General features: G+C 38.8%; 1 protein-coding gene across 1 annotated transcript in view; it reads left to right on the top strand.

The window, feature by feature from the left end:
* wnt3 (wingless-type MMTV integration site family, member 3) overlaps positions 1–15,809 on the top strand; it is a 40,247-nt gene that overhangs the window by 21,211 nt on the left and 3,227 nt on the right. The window contains exon 2 of the mRNA XM_041231333.1: positions 11,714–11,955. Within this exon, the coding sequence (XP_041087267.1) occupies positions 11,714–11,955 (242 nt within the window). The remainder of the gene's footprint in view (positions 1–11,713; positions 11,956–15,809) is intronic.

The raw sequence follows: 15,809 nt of genomic DNA, 5'->3' as shown, positions 1-15,809 counted from the left end.
AAAGTATTGTGAGCATTCAGCCATCGCCATTTCTTTCCTTTTCAAATGTGAGACGTTCTGAATTGATGTCTCTGGATAAGGATGTCCTGTTAATCCATAAGGCTGGGAAGAGACAGGAGAGAATGGGAGTTTCCCCCCTACCTCTCCAAGGGGACATGGAAGGACTACCCTTCCTTTTAGGGGGTGAGAGGACGGTTTAGTCCTCGTGGTCTTCAGCCCACCAACTCTCCTGGCTGATCAATAATCCTCATGAGATTCCCTTAGCTTTGATCGTTATTGCCTATCAAGGACCATCCCATTTAAAAACTAAACAAGTGCCAGTTGTAATGTTTTATTATACATTAATGATATCATATAGTGTGGAAGAGCATATCCAGCGCTCAGGAAGTTGTCACTAGTTTCACTACCTATACTTAAATTTTATTATTAGAACACAAGGGAACGAGCAAATGCCATACTGTAGATAAAAACTGAATGGGGATGCAGCAAAACTCAGATACCTAGCAAGTGACTTAGAAATGGAGAGGTATCTTATGCCCAGGGACAGATATTCAGTATTTATGAAGAGCTGTCATAGAAATTCATGATTTAAAAGGTTGGTATTCTTTCTACTTTTCTTGACTGCTGGTAAAGTGGACAACACTGAACTTTATTTAATTTATCAAGACTTTATCTAAAGCACTCAATGCAATATAATAAGAGGTATTTAATAAAAAAATGTTTTTTAAAAAAAGAGAATCAATTCTGCATAACATTTGGGTTATTTCAAGATCTGGTAGCCTAGCACAGTCATTTTCAACCTTTTCATCTCAAGTACCAGTGTTCCCGGCAGAGACCACTGTGTGTACCAGTATGAGCAATCCTAAACTACCTGTTGTAAAACAGAGACCTACTACATATTTTCTAATCTAAATGATACTCCTGCAATAAAGTAGTTGCTCAGCTGGTTTACCGGCATGTTCTTGTGTTTTGTCTGTGAATGTCTCACCACAAATAACAGAGTGCCTACTTTGGTTTACCATCAGTAGCTACAAAACCATCAACAAATACTTCTCATCATATATTCAACACCACGTCTTCGCAAACTCTCTCAGTCCTTTTCTTTACCGGTGGTTCAGTAGAATAAAAACATTGACACATTGATACATTACTGTAGCACAATTAGGAGAGTATTGTGGTTGTGGAATCACATCGTTGGAAAGACAAATGGTACCACGCGTACTAAAGGGGGCCTAGCACAATGTTTCACACAAAACACAGAAATTCCTCCTGAGGTCTGTTATGTCATCTCCTTCTTTCACACTTTAGGAAAGTACTTGCAGGTTTGCACCAGATATTTAAATGCTAAAACATACTGCCACAATCCTATATGCCACAAAGCTATATCAATTTCTAGAATATCAAGGAGAAGTCTGTATTCCAGTTCTGAGTCAGAGAAAACACAGGGCCAGGCTGAACAGGTATGTCTTTAGTCAGGACCTGAGTTCCAGGCAGGAATCGTCCTCCTAAAAGGGAATTCCAGTGCTGCTATAAGGGACTGCTCTTCCTGTGTGTGCTGGAATTCTCATCTATTCTCAGTTCATGGCTCACAATTCAGTTCATGGGTCATTCTGATATTTTAGAAGATTTCATAGATATTCTTGAATACTGTCATCTTTCAGTATTTCCTCTGCAAGCTCATAAACACGTAATACTGTTTTTTCACATGAAAGGAGAACTAACTAGTAATAAAGTTTTGTCAGGAAATAATGACTGAGGATGAAGATAGTCAAGGACAGACGTGGGAAAAGTCCAACCTTCCAGTCTTTGTTCCAGCCCTCTTCTAGTTTAATTGAAGCAATTGACCTCTGTCTGTCAACAACCAGTGACACTCTTCTAATACTAATTTGCTTCTATCATATGGCTGTATTATGTCTTTTGAGGCAAATTATACTGTGTTATAGTTCTTAAAGAGTCAGTATTACATCTATATAAATTATATATGAGATGTATTGGACCTTGCTGTGCTGTTTCTTATCTTCCCTGATCACTTGAAATAACTTTCAATACTTTTTTAGGGTTATGTACAGCCTCTGGTCATTCCAGTCTCTCCCGAAACGTGGTGGCTGTATGAACATTCTTGGCTTATGTCCTGAAATTAGCATGTTCATTCTTGCTGGTCAGGTAGAAGCAAGGTGCGCTCTATAAAAGTTAGTGAATGCCCCTGTTTATTCTCACTCGAGAGTCACAGACAGACAACCGCAAAAAAAAAAAAGGTGCCTACAATATTAAACAAACTGTCCTATAATGTAGTAAAGCATTGTATTTATCTGTATAGCTTTATATTGAAGTTTTAACATGTTCACCGAGTTTAAGAATTTAATGTTAAAATATAAGTAACGTAATTAATTAGTCAGTGTGATACCTCGAAAAAATAAAGAACCTTGCACAACACACGAGTAGGTGTACTGTAGTTCAAAGTAACACTGTAGTTAAATCCCTTTACCATTCAAGATTATACAGTATTTATCGAGATCACTCATGACTTCAAAGTAATGCTGCATTTTACCCCCTGAAAATACATTTTACTCTCTCAGTGTTAAAATTAGAGGGTAAGTTACTGTAAGATCCAAAATCTCATCTGGAGTGCTGACTGTTTATTAAAGGAAATATCTAACCCAAATGCTGTTCTCCTTCACTGGCTAGGTGGCAGTATTTGACTTGCAGGTTATTTATATAAGGGGAAGCAGGTAAATCTTGAGTCCATGCGAAGTGAAGAACATGAAGTTTAATTAAACTGACTGTCCAAACTAAGTTCAAAGTGGAAATTGCTGTTTTTTGCCACAGAGCAGTAAAGCAGAGCTAGATACAGTAGCATGGGCTGAAAGCACAGCTAAGGCCTGACCTGACGGGGACCACACTTAGGGAAGACCTTCTACTGTGTCCTCCATAGAAAACATGGGAGAATGGGAGAGCACTTTGTTAAATATTGATAAACTAGTTCAACAGCTGGGTTAATAGTGATGCGCTGTGTTAAAAGCTGCTGCCTGTCTGTCTATGAAAACTCATCCGCTTCAGTGAAACAGATTGCCTGACTTGGGAATCGGCGTCAGATAATGATCTGAAACCAGAAAAACATTTTGTTTTAATATCTTAAGCTAAATAACTAAAATAGCAGAACATGCTATTATTATACATGTCTGGCAGCCATATCCTTATAAAAGTTAAACACAATAAATGTGCATGCTACAGTAAATGTGCAGTTTGCCCATTGGTAAAACACACTATTACCATAGCTTTTGACATGTGGTTTTTTTTAATACCTCTGATTTTTCAATGCTTACCTATGCTTTACCATGCTTTTACTGTGCTTGATTATGCTTCTTTTTTATGGTAAACTTTTATAAGACATTATATCCTGGGAACAGTACAGTAGCAAATAAGAGTAACTGTTTTAGTGTTTGTATGATACCTGACTGTTTGGCTAGCTGACAGTATAGATCCTATTTGTAGTTTGGCTGCGTTGTTTTATACTTCTAAATGTAAATATATGGGTCACAATATTTCATCACACAATTATATATATATGCCTCGAGTTGGTTTTGGGCTGTATTCTTGTGTTTTTAAACATGTTTCTCACTGAAAGATACTCAGTCATACAAATCAAAGTTTGAGAGGTTTATGTAGATGTCATTACACTCCTGCTTAATTGTATTTGTAATTGAATTTGTAATTACCATATAAATGATCAATTATAATTAAATTCCACACCTTTCCAAGCTTAATCTTTCACAGTTCCATGTTGTGGAATTGTATTTTCAACCACTTTTAGTGACCCCATTTGTTTGTTTGACAAAAACGTTCTCTAGTATGTGTCTGTATTTGTACCTGCTGCTTAGTGAACATGTTAATGTGCGCAGATGTTTACGTTAGCTTTTAGTGCAATTATAATTATGATTGTAATTTCTGCAGCATTATTAGAACTGTAATTGTCAAGGAACAACATAGCATTGTAATTGTAATTTGTTATTTAAGCAAACAATTCTGCTGTCATTGTAATTATACTGTAATTGTAATTGACCCCGGTCTGGTTTTAGCTAATACCTTCATCAGTGTGACAGTTTTACTTCAGGTGTACAGACTCCCTTGAGAAGTTAGTTGAGTGACCTTGACCTGACCAATACGGCGTCTTTTGTTATTCTTGGAGTTTTGCCTGTGGGGAAAAATGTTTCAAATGACTGAATGAATTTATTTCAAATTTAGTCAGTAATTACCATTCCTTGCATGTGGACAGATTAGCTTTTGAGAAATACATTGATACTGCCTGTATATGATTCAGTTGAACTATATATCATATTTGAAACCATTTTTGAAGCAGCAGCAAAATGTAAGTAAATTACAAAAAGCTATTATTCCCAGAGGATCTGATTGATTATCTAATTTCTGCAAAACTGGATGTTAAAGTTCCTTCTATCTGTGCAGTGTCAATGTTGTAGGCTCAGTGATGGTTGATCCAGCACAGGTAACAGGTAACAGGTGGTGCATGGAGCTAGAGTAACTACACTGAGATGCACTGTGTTTGAACTGAACCATGGCACATAAATTGTATCCAATTCAACTGTGATGCAGGTTTCATTTGGGGCTGAATTATAACGGCATGGCTATAATTGCACATTTGGCAGTATGACTACATGATCTACTCTACTGTATATCTACATGGTTTGTGTTGGATTTGTGCTGTTGCAGTTTAATACATAAACGATTATCTGTGCTGCACTTGGCTGAAGTCAAACCTCTTTGTTGTATAACAGGTAATATGTTGTGTGCAGGTTGTCTCCAATTGGGAAAAGGGACGTCACCTCAAAATCCTTTGTGGGTGGTTCTGGATGCTCACACTGTGGGAAATTATGTCTTATAAAAAGAGACACTACACATGAAACTTAAATTCACAAAAACAACTGTACTATTAAACATAAAAAAAGTTATGTTGTTTTTTCAACTCTGTACGCAGGATAAGATCTATTGGAATTTTAACCAACCTGTTCAGCTTTAAGAACAGGGACCATGCCAGTATCCCTAGTTCCATGGTGGCGCAGGAGGAGAATAGTCTTATACGACAGTGTTCCGATATCTGGCAGTGGATATATTTTTCCTATTTAACCATCCTGAGTGAATATTCTTTTCTTTCCGGATCTCATTTCGGAATCTATCTTGCATTTATTCAAATCCAACGAGAGAATGACCACACTGTTCCGGATTACACCGTGTTGCGAACAGGTGCAAAGGAAAGTCTTTGTCTGATAGCAGCTGTTAGATATAGGTTTAAACACACTTTCCTTTTCATAATAATCATATAATCCTTGTTGTATAAACAGAATACGCAATGGAAGGCACAGGAGACACATATGATGTGTGGCTAAATAAAAGCCAGGTTATAAAATACTCATTTTTCCATCTTATTAGCACTATCACTGCCCTCCTTTTTTACTTTTGAAGATCTTGCTTTTATTTTCTACTTTCATTTGGAATATGCAGGTAATTCAAATTCAATGCTCCAGAGGAAGTTGCTGCTCCCCCTGACAGTGGTCCCGCTCAATCAAACCATGCGATCTACAGCATGGTTCCCAAGATTAGCTAAGTTTGGGTTCATGAATGAAATGGGGTGACAAGTTAGCCCCAATTGTCTTTTTGTCAATATCTCATCTTGATATAGCTGATCCCTTTTCCTAACTTGGCTGAACATGTCAAGTGTTTTATATCTAAAAGTTTATATATAGTTTAAAGAGTCATGCTAGGCCCCCTACTAATGTGCGCTGATTAAGATGTGTTGATTAAATACAAATTTAACAAAGTCAGGAGTTTTTGTTGGCAGCATCAAAGAAAGGATCTGGGAGGAAGAACATTCAATCTTTTCAGTTCTACTTCAGAAGAATATTGGTTTGACAAACATAGCTGTCATTTGAATTCAAAACATCTTCATCCTACATGAAACACACTGTGTGGTTGGTTAACCAGTGCTGTCAGACTCCTAAACATGTCAGAGGACTTGGCATGGATACATTTATAAAGGGGTGAAAGCCATGCAATTAGTTCTGTGCTTATTGCTTGTAAATATCATTAGATTGGCGTGTAACATACGTTGAAATAAGGGGCAGTAATTCAGGTCTAATTTAAATTAATTAAACTACACACATGTCTTTTTACATGCCATAGGACTTGTCTGCCCCACTTACCTCTATGGGAATTCTAAGTTGTTATATCCAACAATATACAGACTCTGTACAGAATTGGTACATGCTGTGATAAACCCTGTGTCAGAAAGGCTGTAATTCTCAGCTCAGCCTCCAGTCTGCGGCTATGGCCAAAAGTTTTGGACTCCCCCTACAGAATTAACAAATTTTGCATCATAAAGTCTAATGCAGCCTGCTGAATAATGTCACATAACATATTGAATCACATACTGCTTTGTCGTTTTCCATATACTTAACGAAAAAATGACAAAAATTGAGAAATGTGACAGTTCAAAATCTAATATGAAATACTGTACTACTATTGTGGCTTCCAGTAGACTTTTGCAATATGACTTTGTAAATTCTTGATAACATGATAAAAGATCTAAATTATATTCATATAGTTTTTTTGTTTGTTTGTTTGTTTTTTTTTACTTACGACGCCTAAGCTTCTAGGTGATGCAAACTTTTGGCCATAGCTGATAAGCTCCCCTAAAGATTTTTCTTCATTGTAATAAAAATATTAAATATAAACCTACTGTCTGATTTTCCTGCAGAATACAGAGCAGACCAAGCTGCCTTATTTGGTCAATGATTTCTGTTTTTTTGACCAAATATGTTCAGGGTAACAATGGATTCTGATCGATTCATTGCAAGTGTATACTTCTAGGGAACACCAGAGGGGGCGTGGCCTTGTTGTGCTCCCCAAGCATTGAGCCCCACCTTAAAGATGATGGATGGCCAGAGAAGAGCATTAAGGGAAGGCTGCGGATTGTAATGCAAGCATTGGCCACATGACTAAACAATGAGCTCCCTAAACGAGCTGAACTCCAGTTAAAGATCAAAAAAAGCAATAGATTAAAAAATGTCAGAATGCCAACAGAACTGAAATCGTACGCATTTTAATTGTTTAATTAGAGCATGTGTTAATTGACATGCAAGTTATCGGTCCACTTAAAAAAGCCTCTGAGAACTTCCACGACTCCATGAGTATCTATTGTACACGAAAACGTAACCTCAAGGTGTAGGTTTCGTTGTTTCTGTAATGTCCATGGTTTAACGTCCTGGGCTTCCATTGTCTAGAAGGGGGTTCACATCTGGGTTGGGAATATGCTATTTTGTATTTCTAAAAACAGTAAGAAGTTGGTTTTAGATTTGAATTATTTTCCAAGCACAAAAGAAAGAAAAAAAATGCACCAGAAAATAAAATAATAAATACATAGGCTCAGCATAAAATTGCTCCAAATGCTCTGACAGCATTATTTAATAATTCACTGACAGCCTGGCAATGCTACGGAGGTCCTAACTCTGCAGCAACGACGCAAGACTCAGACTGCAGTCTTTAAATACTGAACTCAGCTGCCTAGGATCACTAGAACAGTAATCCACCAGCATCTTTATATATTACAGTATTTCAATCAGGGAGAGTGTTGAAAATATATTAGATACAAATCAAACAGAAATCTACAGATAGAGATGTTTGTTTAAGTTTTTTTGCCAAAAAATGAAGTTTTTTGGCAAAAGCATAGTGATACTTTATAAAGGCTACGGCACCACCATAAATTATTATTATTAGTAGTAGTATTATAATTATTATTATTATTATTATTAAGGTGATGTAAAATACAACTAATATAAAGAGATGAATTCATGGGTTGACAAGATCCCTCAAGAGTGAAATAAACACAGGACTTCATGCAAGTTTATGGAGTGTTTTGCTAATACTTTCAGCAAATTCAAGGTAGATTCCAAAATAAGCTCTAGCAAAAAATTAAAAATTACAAGGTGGAAAAACAGAATTAAATAGTTCTGTCTTTGTTGTTCTTTAAAATATGTATGGTTTACATTTTAAACAGTTTGTGACTTATTGTAGCACAAAGAGCAATAGTGGTTCTATACACTGGTAATTATTCATCAGGTAATCTGGGTATCCCCCTTCCTCAATAAGAATTTCTTTATTTTTATATAGTGCATTTCATAGTGAATCACCATCACAAAGCACTTTACAGTGGTAGGCTGTGAACTGTGCATTATATGCAGAGTCACTTTCATTAGAACATTGATTTAACATCTCATCTGCAGGATGGAGCACAAGGAGGTTAAGTGACTTGCTCAGGGTCACACAACAAGTTAGTCAGTGGCAGAGGTGGGATTTGAACCAGTGACCTTGTGGTTATAAGCCCTGGACTTTAACCACTGGACCACACTGCCTCCCTCAAGAAAACTGGACATTAGTCCGCAAAATTTTTAATGACCCAAACAGTAATCAACTTATTTTGCAGGTTCAATGACTATCGCGGGTCTGCCGATTTCGATATCAATTTGCTGGTCTGACCCTCAAAAAGAGAGCTACTTGGGTGGTTGGATATAAAGAGACACAAGTCTTGAAATGGCATCTCAGCCCAGAATGCAGTAGTTATAAAAGGGGTAATTATTTTTGGAGTAATAAGTTGAAGTTAGAATGGGAAAGGTATAGGAAACATAAACATGACGAAGGGTCAGATGTATCAGAGAAAATCAACAAGTGGTAAAGATGTCTGTGTCCCATGTTGAGTATTCATTCAAAACATTTCTGTCAATAAAACCTGCTTCAGAGCAAAACTTCTCAAACACTTTTCTGACATGGGTTTGCAGGAGCAGTCAGATTGCAAGGATACCGTTCTTGTCTTTCCAGATGGCATGCATGAGATGATTAAAGACGCCTTCCTTGTACTTAACTATGATTCGGAAGCTCTCCTGTTTGCAAAAGTTGCAAAGATTTGCAGAGAAGAGATGTTATCACATCACATTTTCTAGAAGCTTCCCGCCTAACTGTCAGCAAAACATGTTATCTAGTACCAAACTGCTAACATCAGTGATTCTCTACGGGCCAACCTTGGAAGGAGATGTGGAAGATTCTTAAGCTTGTCTCAGCATCTCACAAGAAGAGATCCAAAGCAGAGGCTACTCTCAGTTGATGATGGCGTGTTACACTTCTTTGCCTCTTCAGGATGCCCTGCTGCAACATATTAAGAAAGTGGCTGACCAGGGAGGCATTTGGACTAAAAGTACAGATCCTCAGGCCAAGGTGGACAATGGAGGGCAACCACTGGCAGCCTGTCTGGATGACTCTTCTTGAAGTGGCTAAAGGTTGCAATGAGCTGATCAAATGCGGTTGCAAGTCTGAACGAGGTTGTCGAAGCTGCAAGTGCTCCAAAGTCGGACTGCCGTGCATTGAACTTTGCAATTGCAACTCTTAGAAATAGTTGGTTGTTATAGCTTGAACTGAGCAAATACCATAATCACATTGTTATCTTTGAGTGCAATACATATGCAAGTTTTGATACTAGAAACCCGGTTTTGAGATTGTTGATGAACGATTTTCGTGTTATCACTATTTTTCAGATCTTTTGGAGGAAATCCCTCGTTAAGATGACATTATGACCCGGCCTTATCAATTTTTTTCTAAAAAGTGTTCAGAGACCAAATATTGCAATATTGACAACATTCAATTCTAACCCCTAAAGATCCGTATGGCATTTAATAACTTTTATCTGTGTTTTGAGGTATTTTTGAAGCATTGACATCACAATGATGTCATGATGGCCCCCTGCTCATCAGATTTTTTGGAGCTTATAATTTTTGGAATATTAGACCCCATGTGATGCTTGTGTGAAAAAATTTGCTTTTGTCCAGTGAGCAACGGTCATTTCACTAAGCCACCAGACCACAGCATGTTGTTTGTTGTTTGTATTTGTAGAGTGCAAGCAGAATTGGGCTGGAACATTGCAAATGAAATTATAATAGTAATCAATGTAAAGGATAGCACAGTGGTCAAGAAAATGTAGGATAGGGGCTTCCGAGTGACGCATCCAGTAAAGGCGCTCCACATGGGTGCGTCCTATAGCCTGAAGATCACAGGTTCAAATCCAAGCTATGTCATTGCCGGCCCTGACCAGGGGTTCTGCAGTGGAGCCATTTAGATCTGTGCTGTCCTCCAGCTCTAAAGGTCTGATGGCTGATGAATCTGTATAATGCACTGGGGAGCCCACACTGACAATACTGCATTCAGTTTTGGGAACCACATTACAAAAAGGAAGAGCAACCAGACTAATCCAAGGGCTTAAAGCAATGAGTTATGAAGAGAGGTTGAAGGAGCTGAGTCTATTAGCCTAGAGACAAATTAGAGGACAGATAAAAAATAACGAGGGACAGACTTAGGACAGATGGAAGGAGACATTTTTACACACAGGTGAGTTAATGGACAGAGGGAAGGAGACATTAAGATCCAACTACAGGAAGTTATCAGATCAGACACCTACCAGATGTCTTTGTGAGCGTATAGGCTAGCATTGGTAAGATGCAGTGTGACAGTCAGGATACCAACTGAAACAATGTCAGTTGAAAAGGTTCCTAACTGAAAGAAATAACAACTGGAAGAGCTCTTGTGTGTGGTTGAAATAGAGTTGCATTTCTGCTTGTCATTACAATATAAATTTCAATCAACTTTCCATCTGCAAGTTAAAACATAGAGCCATTTTTATTTTTGAAAAAAGAAGCCCATTAGAATGGATTATCCATGAAACAATAACTCTTTTTGGCAACTTCAGCTTGACTTTTTATTGTGGCTGATTTGAATTGTATTCCCAACCCTTCATTGTGCTGGGAGATAGGGCTGACAATCATCTGTTCATGAAGTCAATATGGACGCTTGACCTTGTCTCTTAAGATTAGTCAACACCAAAGGAACTAGTTGTAATTAAAGTCTCACTGTCAGGTAGCTAGCACCCACACTGATTGGAAAGCCACCTGATTGACCATGGTGGGGAGTTGACAACATGGAAAACAGCCAATCAAAAGTGGGACCTGTCCAAGTAGCTTGAGCTGATCAAAGGAGAACCCTGCTCTACTTTGTGTATCCAGCTGTGTATTTGCTCACAAAAAAACACCAACTGAAATGTCGATACCTACATGAGTTGCTATCTGAGAAGCTCTGTCACCCGTATATTATCAGCTAGAAGGTGGTTATTACATAACAGACTGGGTTAAATCAACTGTCAATCAATCAATAATATGAATACCACCCTAATGCCTGGAGTGTTTACATAAAAATGAGCAATGAGCCTGAAGTTACTATTTCACTCATGTTACTTGACATTCTGTGACATTGTCACATCCATTTTCAGTTCCTAATTATTTTTCTTACAAATATATTAAAAACATCATTTTATCTGTTAATTAAGAAAGATTATCAACACCTACCTCAAAATGAAAAAAATAAACTCTTAATTTTCCATCTGTCTGGGGTTGCATGAATACACATTCTTCCCAGTGAAGCACAAAAGATTGTAAAATATATGGATTTAGTTCTTGGTAACTCTTATTTAATCTTTTTTAATGGATAAGAAGACAGTATTTTTTTGTTAAGACTTCTGAAAGAGGACAAGTGGTAGAGAAACAATACCCAGAGCACTGAACATGTGCAGTCTGAACCAGCCTAGCCTCCCTGTCCTCCTGTCTCTCAGGTCTCTGGCTCTGGGGCAGCAGTACTCCTCTCTGGGCTCACAGCCCATCCTGTGTGGGTCCATCCCAGGCCTGGTTCCCAAGCAGCTGCGCTTCTGCCGAAACTACATGGAGATCATGCCAAGCGTGGCCGAGGGCGTCAAGTTGGGGATCCAGGAGTGCCAGCACCAATTCCGGGGCCGTCGGTGGAATTGCACCACGATCCAGGGCAACCTGGCCATCTTCGGACCCGTGCTGGACAAAGGTAGGGCATTGCTGCACACCACTGAACAAGCCTTCAGAACAAGCTTTCATAGATAGCTAATGATCGGTCTATCAGTGAATCGTTACACAGAAATAGAGATTGAGTATTTTCTGAAATCATCATAATAAATTAATATGTCTTATTTCAAGTCCCTTTGTATGAAGACCTGCTGAAAGAATCAGTGGCATATTTGAAATGCAGAATGAGATTCTATACAAATCATTTAACCAAACAAGAGAAAGACAAAAGACAACATGTTTCGGCTATCACTGGTGACAACCAAGCATGGAGGATAAAACTGTTTGGTTATTGATTATCAAAGCTATTGGTTTGCAAGATTTTTTGGAGACAAAATGTGTTTGCTATAAATGTTTTAATAATATCAGATAAAATATAAGTGCATCAGCCCTTTAAGAACCACATTATATTATACTGCATTCAAAAGTTACTGTGTCCAAAACTGCAATTAATGTCATCTGTACAGCAGTATTTTTGTCAGGGTTTTTGTGCAACGTACTGTAGGTCATTTAAAAAAGAAAAAGCAGGACTAGCCTCCTACAATAAGTGCCGTCAGGACTTAAAATCCCCCTATAGTTTACCTTCTAATAAGAAAGTAATTAGCCGCAGTGACAGAGAAAGCTGGGGCAGTGTGAGCCGCTGTTGTTAAAAACTAAAAAAAGGGCCAAATGAGATTATGGGGAATAAGAAAGGGTCCGGGGGCTCAGCTCACACCCCTACTGTGCGTCAAGGCCACGGGAAGCTATCTCAAACAGCCTCTCTCCCACAGCGGCGCCATTCACACGCCCTTTAGACTCTGACATGAAAACGGGTTGAAAAGGGATCTCCCGACCTTACCCATCACACTGGAACGAGGCTGGCTGGGAGGGGGCTACAAGCAAGGGGGGACGGAGGGGATGGGACCGACGACTGAGAAGGGTCCTGTTGCTACGGGGGAGGGGGGGGGGGATGCCAGCTCCGGGCAGACTCAGGCTGCGCCAGCGTGCAGGGCCTGGGCTCTTTGTGTGGGTAATACGGTGTGACACGAGGGGAACAAAGGCAGATTCATGGGCCCAGCAGGTAGCAGGACTGAGGAACACTGGGATGACAGCCAGCTTTCCACAACTGCAGGAGGAGTGCGGGAACTCAGCAAGTGTTGGGAACCAGGAGAGAGGCCTGTGGACCGAGGCAGGCTCTAACCCTTTCAATTCCCAATGTCTGTGTTTCTAATATAGCTTCTTAAATGCCCCCCCCCAGTGCAGTAGGCCACCACAACCTCCCTCAAAGATTGTTCCACACTTTATTGTTATTCTGGGAGAAAAAAGGCTTCCTCTTTTTTTTCTATATTTATGTTGTTTTGTTGTTGTTGTTTTTTATTTAAATGGTGAGGAACACAGGGATATTGGCAGATGCTATGTGATTCCAGGCTAAATTGTGTGGGGAGGACAAGGTTGAGACCACCAAATTCATTTAATATGTGACCTCAGCAAATCCCAATTACAGCCATTCTCATTCTGTAAGGGCTAGGGGGCACAGCTAACATTGGGCAACCCTATCTGCAGAACTAGGTTGAAATCAGGCTCGGGTGACCAGGGCAAGACTGAGTGGCAGGGGTAGTTCAGGTCAGGATTGAGGTGTGGTCACAGTGCAAGAGATAGACAAGCAAGGAGAGTGAACAACTCTCTAAGCCTCTAAGAGGGTAGCTCCCACTATAGTGACCATGTGTCACCGGGTTCACTGGGGCACTTTGGGACTTGTCACTGGGACCTGTTCTCCTGCATCTCTAAAGTAGAGGGACTGGTAAGTGTTTTTAGGTGTCCAAGTGGTCTAAAAATGGCAACAATTTACATATCCATGTAATTCTATTTTAAAAACCTAGCATATATGGGAATTAAAACAAAGAGGAAATTAAAGAAAGGGTAATTAGCTACAACATGATTGTTGGCATTTTCCCTGTTATTTTTAACACACGTGATCATGTCATTTCTTATATTTAGGAAGAACCCTAGCTGATCAAGCCTGCAAATTATAACACACCAAGAAACTATTAAAGCACCAGATATAGTAAATGGACCTAACATAGCAAAGGAATTATTTGCTATCTGTGAATCTCAAATTGGGCAAATTATCAGCATCACCTTCTAAACATGAATGACAAGTATGTTCAGGGTTATTTAATGGTTAGATTTATAAAGTGGTCCAAATGTCTAGATCTCTAGCTAAAGGTACCAGAATACATTGCAAAGCAAGTGGAAAAACCCGGACTAGACATATGAACATGGATTGATCTGGTCACCCCATCTCTAGGGAAAGCTCCATTGCTCCTGCTCTGATGAAAACAGAGAGGACTTCAACCTCCACGAACCGTTTTATGAGCACCCAAAATTCACCATGGAGAAGGACGGAGATATAGATATATATATATATATATATATATATGATATATATATATATATATATATATATATATATATATATATATATATATATATATTCCTATAGAATAATTATTCTTACAAATGATGGCCAAAAATAAAATATTTACTATGGAAGTTGTTTCATCTTTAATGAAACTAATGTAGAGTGAGACATGGACTTATTTCTATGTGTATCAAATCCTGGTGCAATGCTGCTCATTGTTTATATGAAGACCTGTTGAAACAATCAGTGGCATCTTCCAAATGGAGAATGAGATTCTATACAAATCATATAACCAAACAAGAGGAAGACAAAAGATAACATTGTGTTGGAGCTACCATTGGTGACAACAGAGCACGGAGGATACACCTACTGGTTGTCAAAGGTTTCTACTGTACTTTACTCCCCTTTTCAAATATGAGTGCCATCTAAACACCTTTCAGTATCTTGCTCACATTAATCAAATATTAAAATAGGCAGGATTTCAAGTCCATTTCTACAAATACACTCCCATTGTAGATCATTTCAAGCTAAAACAGCTTTCATAGTGAAAATTCCATTTTTTGTCTGTCACGCTTAGTAGAGAATTCCCATCTTCCAGACCCTTGTCCTTGGCAGCAGTTTGTAAGCCTCTCTCTCTGGTGCCCAAGGCAAGTTGTGAAACTGGGCCGTAATTGTGTGTGTTGAATTACCAGAGGCATGTGCTGAAGCTACACCTTCTGGAAATGGAACAGCTTATTATGAAAGCTGACTCCTTTGTTGCACAAGCAGGCATGCTGAGCTTGCCCGGGTCAGGCTGCATGCAAACACAAAGGATTTCTAAACCAATGCCTTGGCTTTCATTCTTTATTGTGGGGCTTTTTAGTTTTTATACTGAAAAAAAAAAGCATATTGTATTTTACAAAAAAAAAATAGAAACACCTGCCATAACAGCATCAATAACAGTGTGGGACCAATTCGGCTGAACAGGACAGCACAGAATAAAGGTGTTCTTTCTGGAGGGATATACAGGTACAAAGGTTCTTGTTTTCACTATCTGACTTACAACACACATCAAAACCGAAAATAGTGAAGCAGTTAGATACAGTCAAATATTCTGTTACTTTTTACTGTCAACATGGCCGGACAGTGAATTAAACCAAAGTAGTGAATTATTGATTCATGAAATATCAAGGGGCTACTGTGGCTTTCAGGGAAGTTATGGGGAAAAACAACATTACTCTTTTACCTTAATTTTTTTTACCATACCTCTCTGGGCCCTACCATGCTTTCACTGTGATTTATTACACTTTGCTGTGCTTTTACTATGAGAAACGTTAATAGGGTTATTGCGTTGGATACAGAAGCACCCACGATCCTACCAATCTCAGGGGATTCTCATTGTTTGAACTGCTCCAGTTCAATACACATAGACTGTAGGGGAATTGCTGCGGTAAGGG

The sequence above is a fragment of the Polyodon spathula genome, chromosome 28 (genome assembly GCF_017654505.1).
Source record: "Polyodon spathula isolate WHYD16114869_AA chromosome 28, ASM1765450v1, whole genome shotgun sequence".
Lineage (NCBI taxonomy): Eukaryota > Metazoa > Chordata > Actinopteri > Acipenseriformes > Polyodontidae > Polyodon > Polyodon spathula.
Note: the sequence above shows the minus strand (reverse complement) of the source record. Positions and strands in the feature narration are given on the sequence as shown.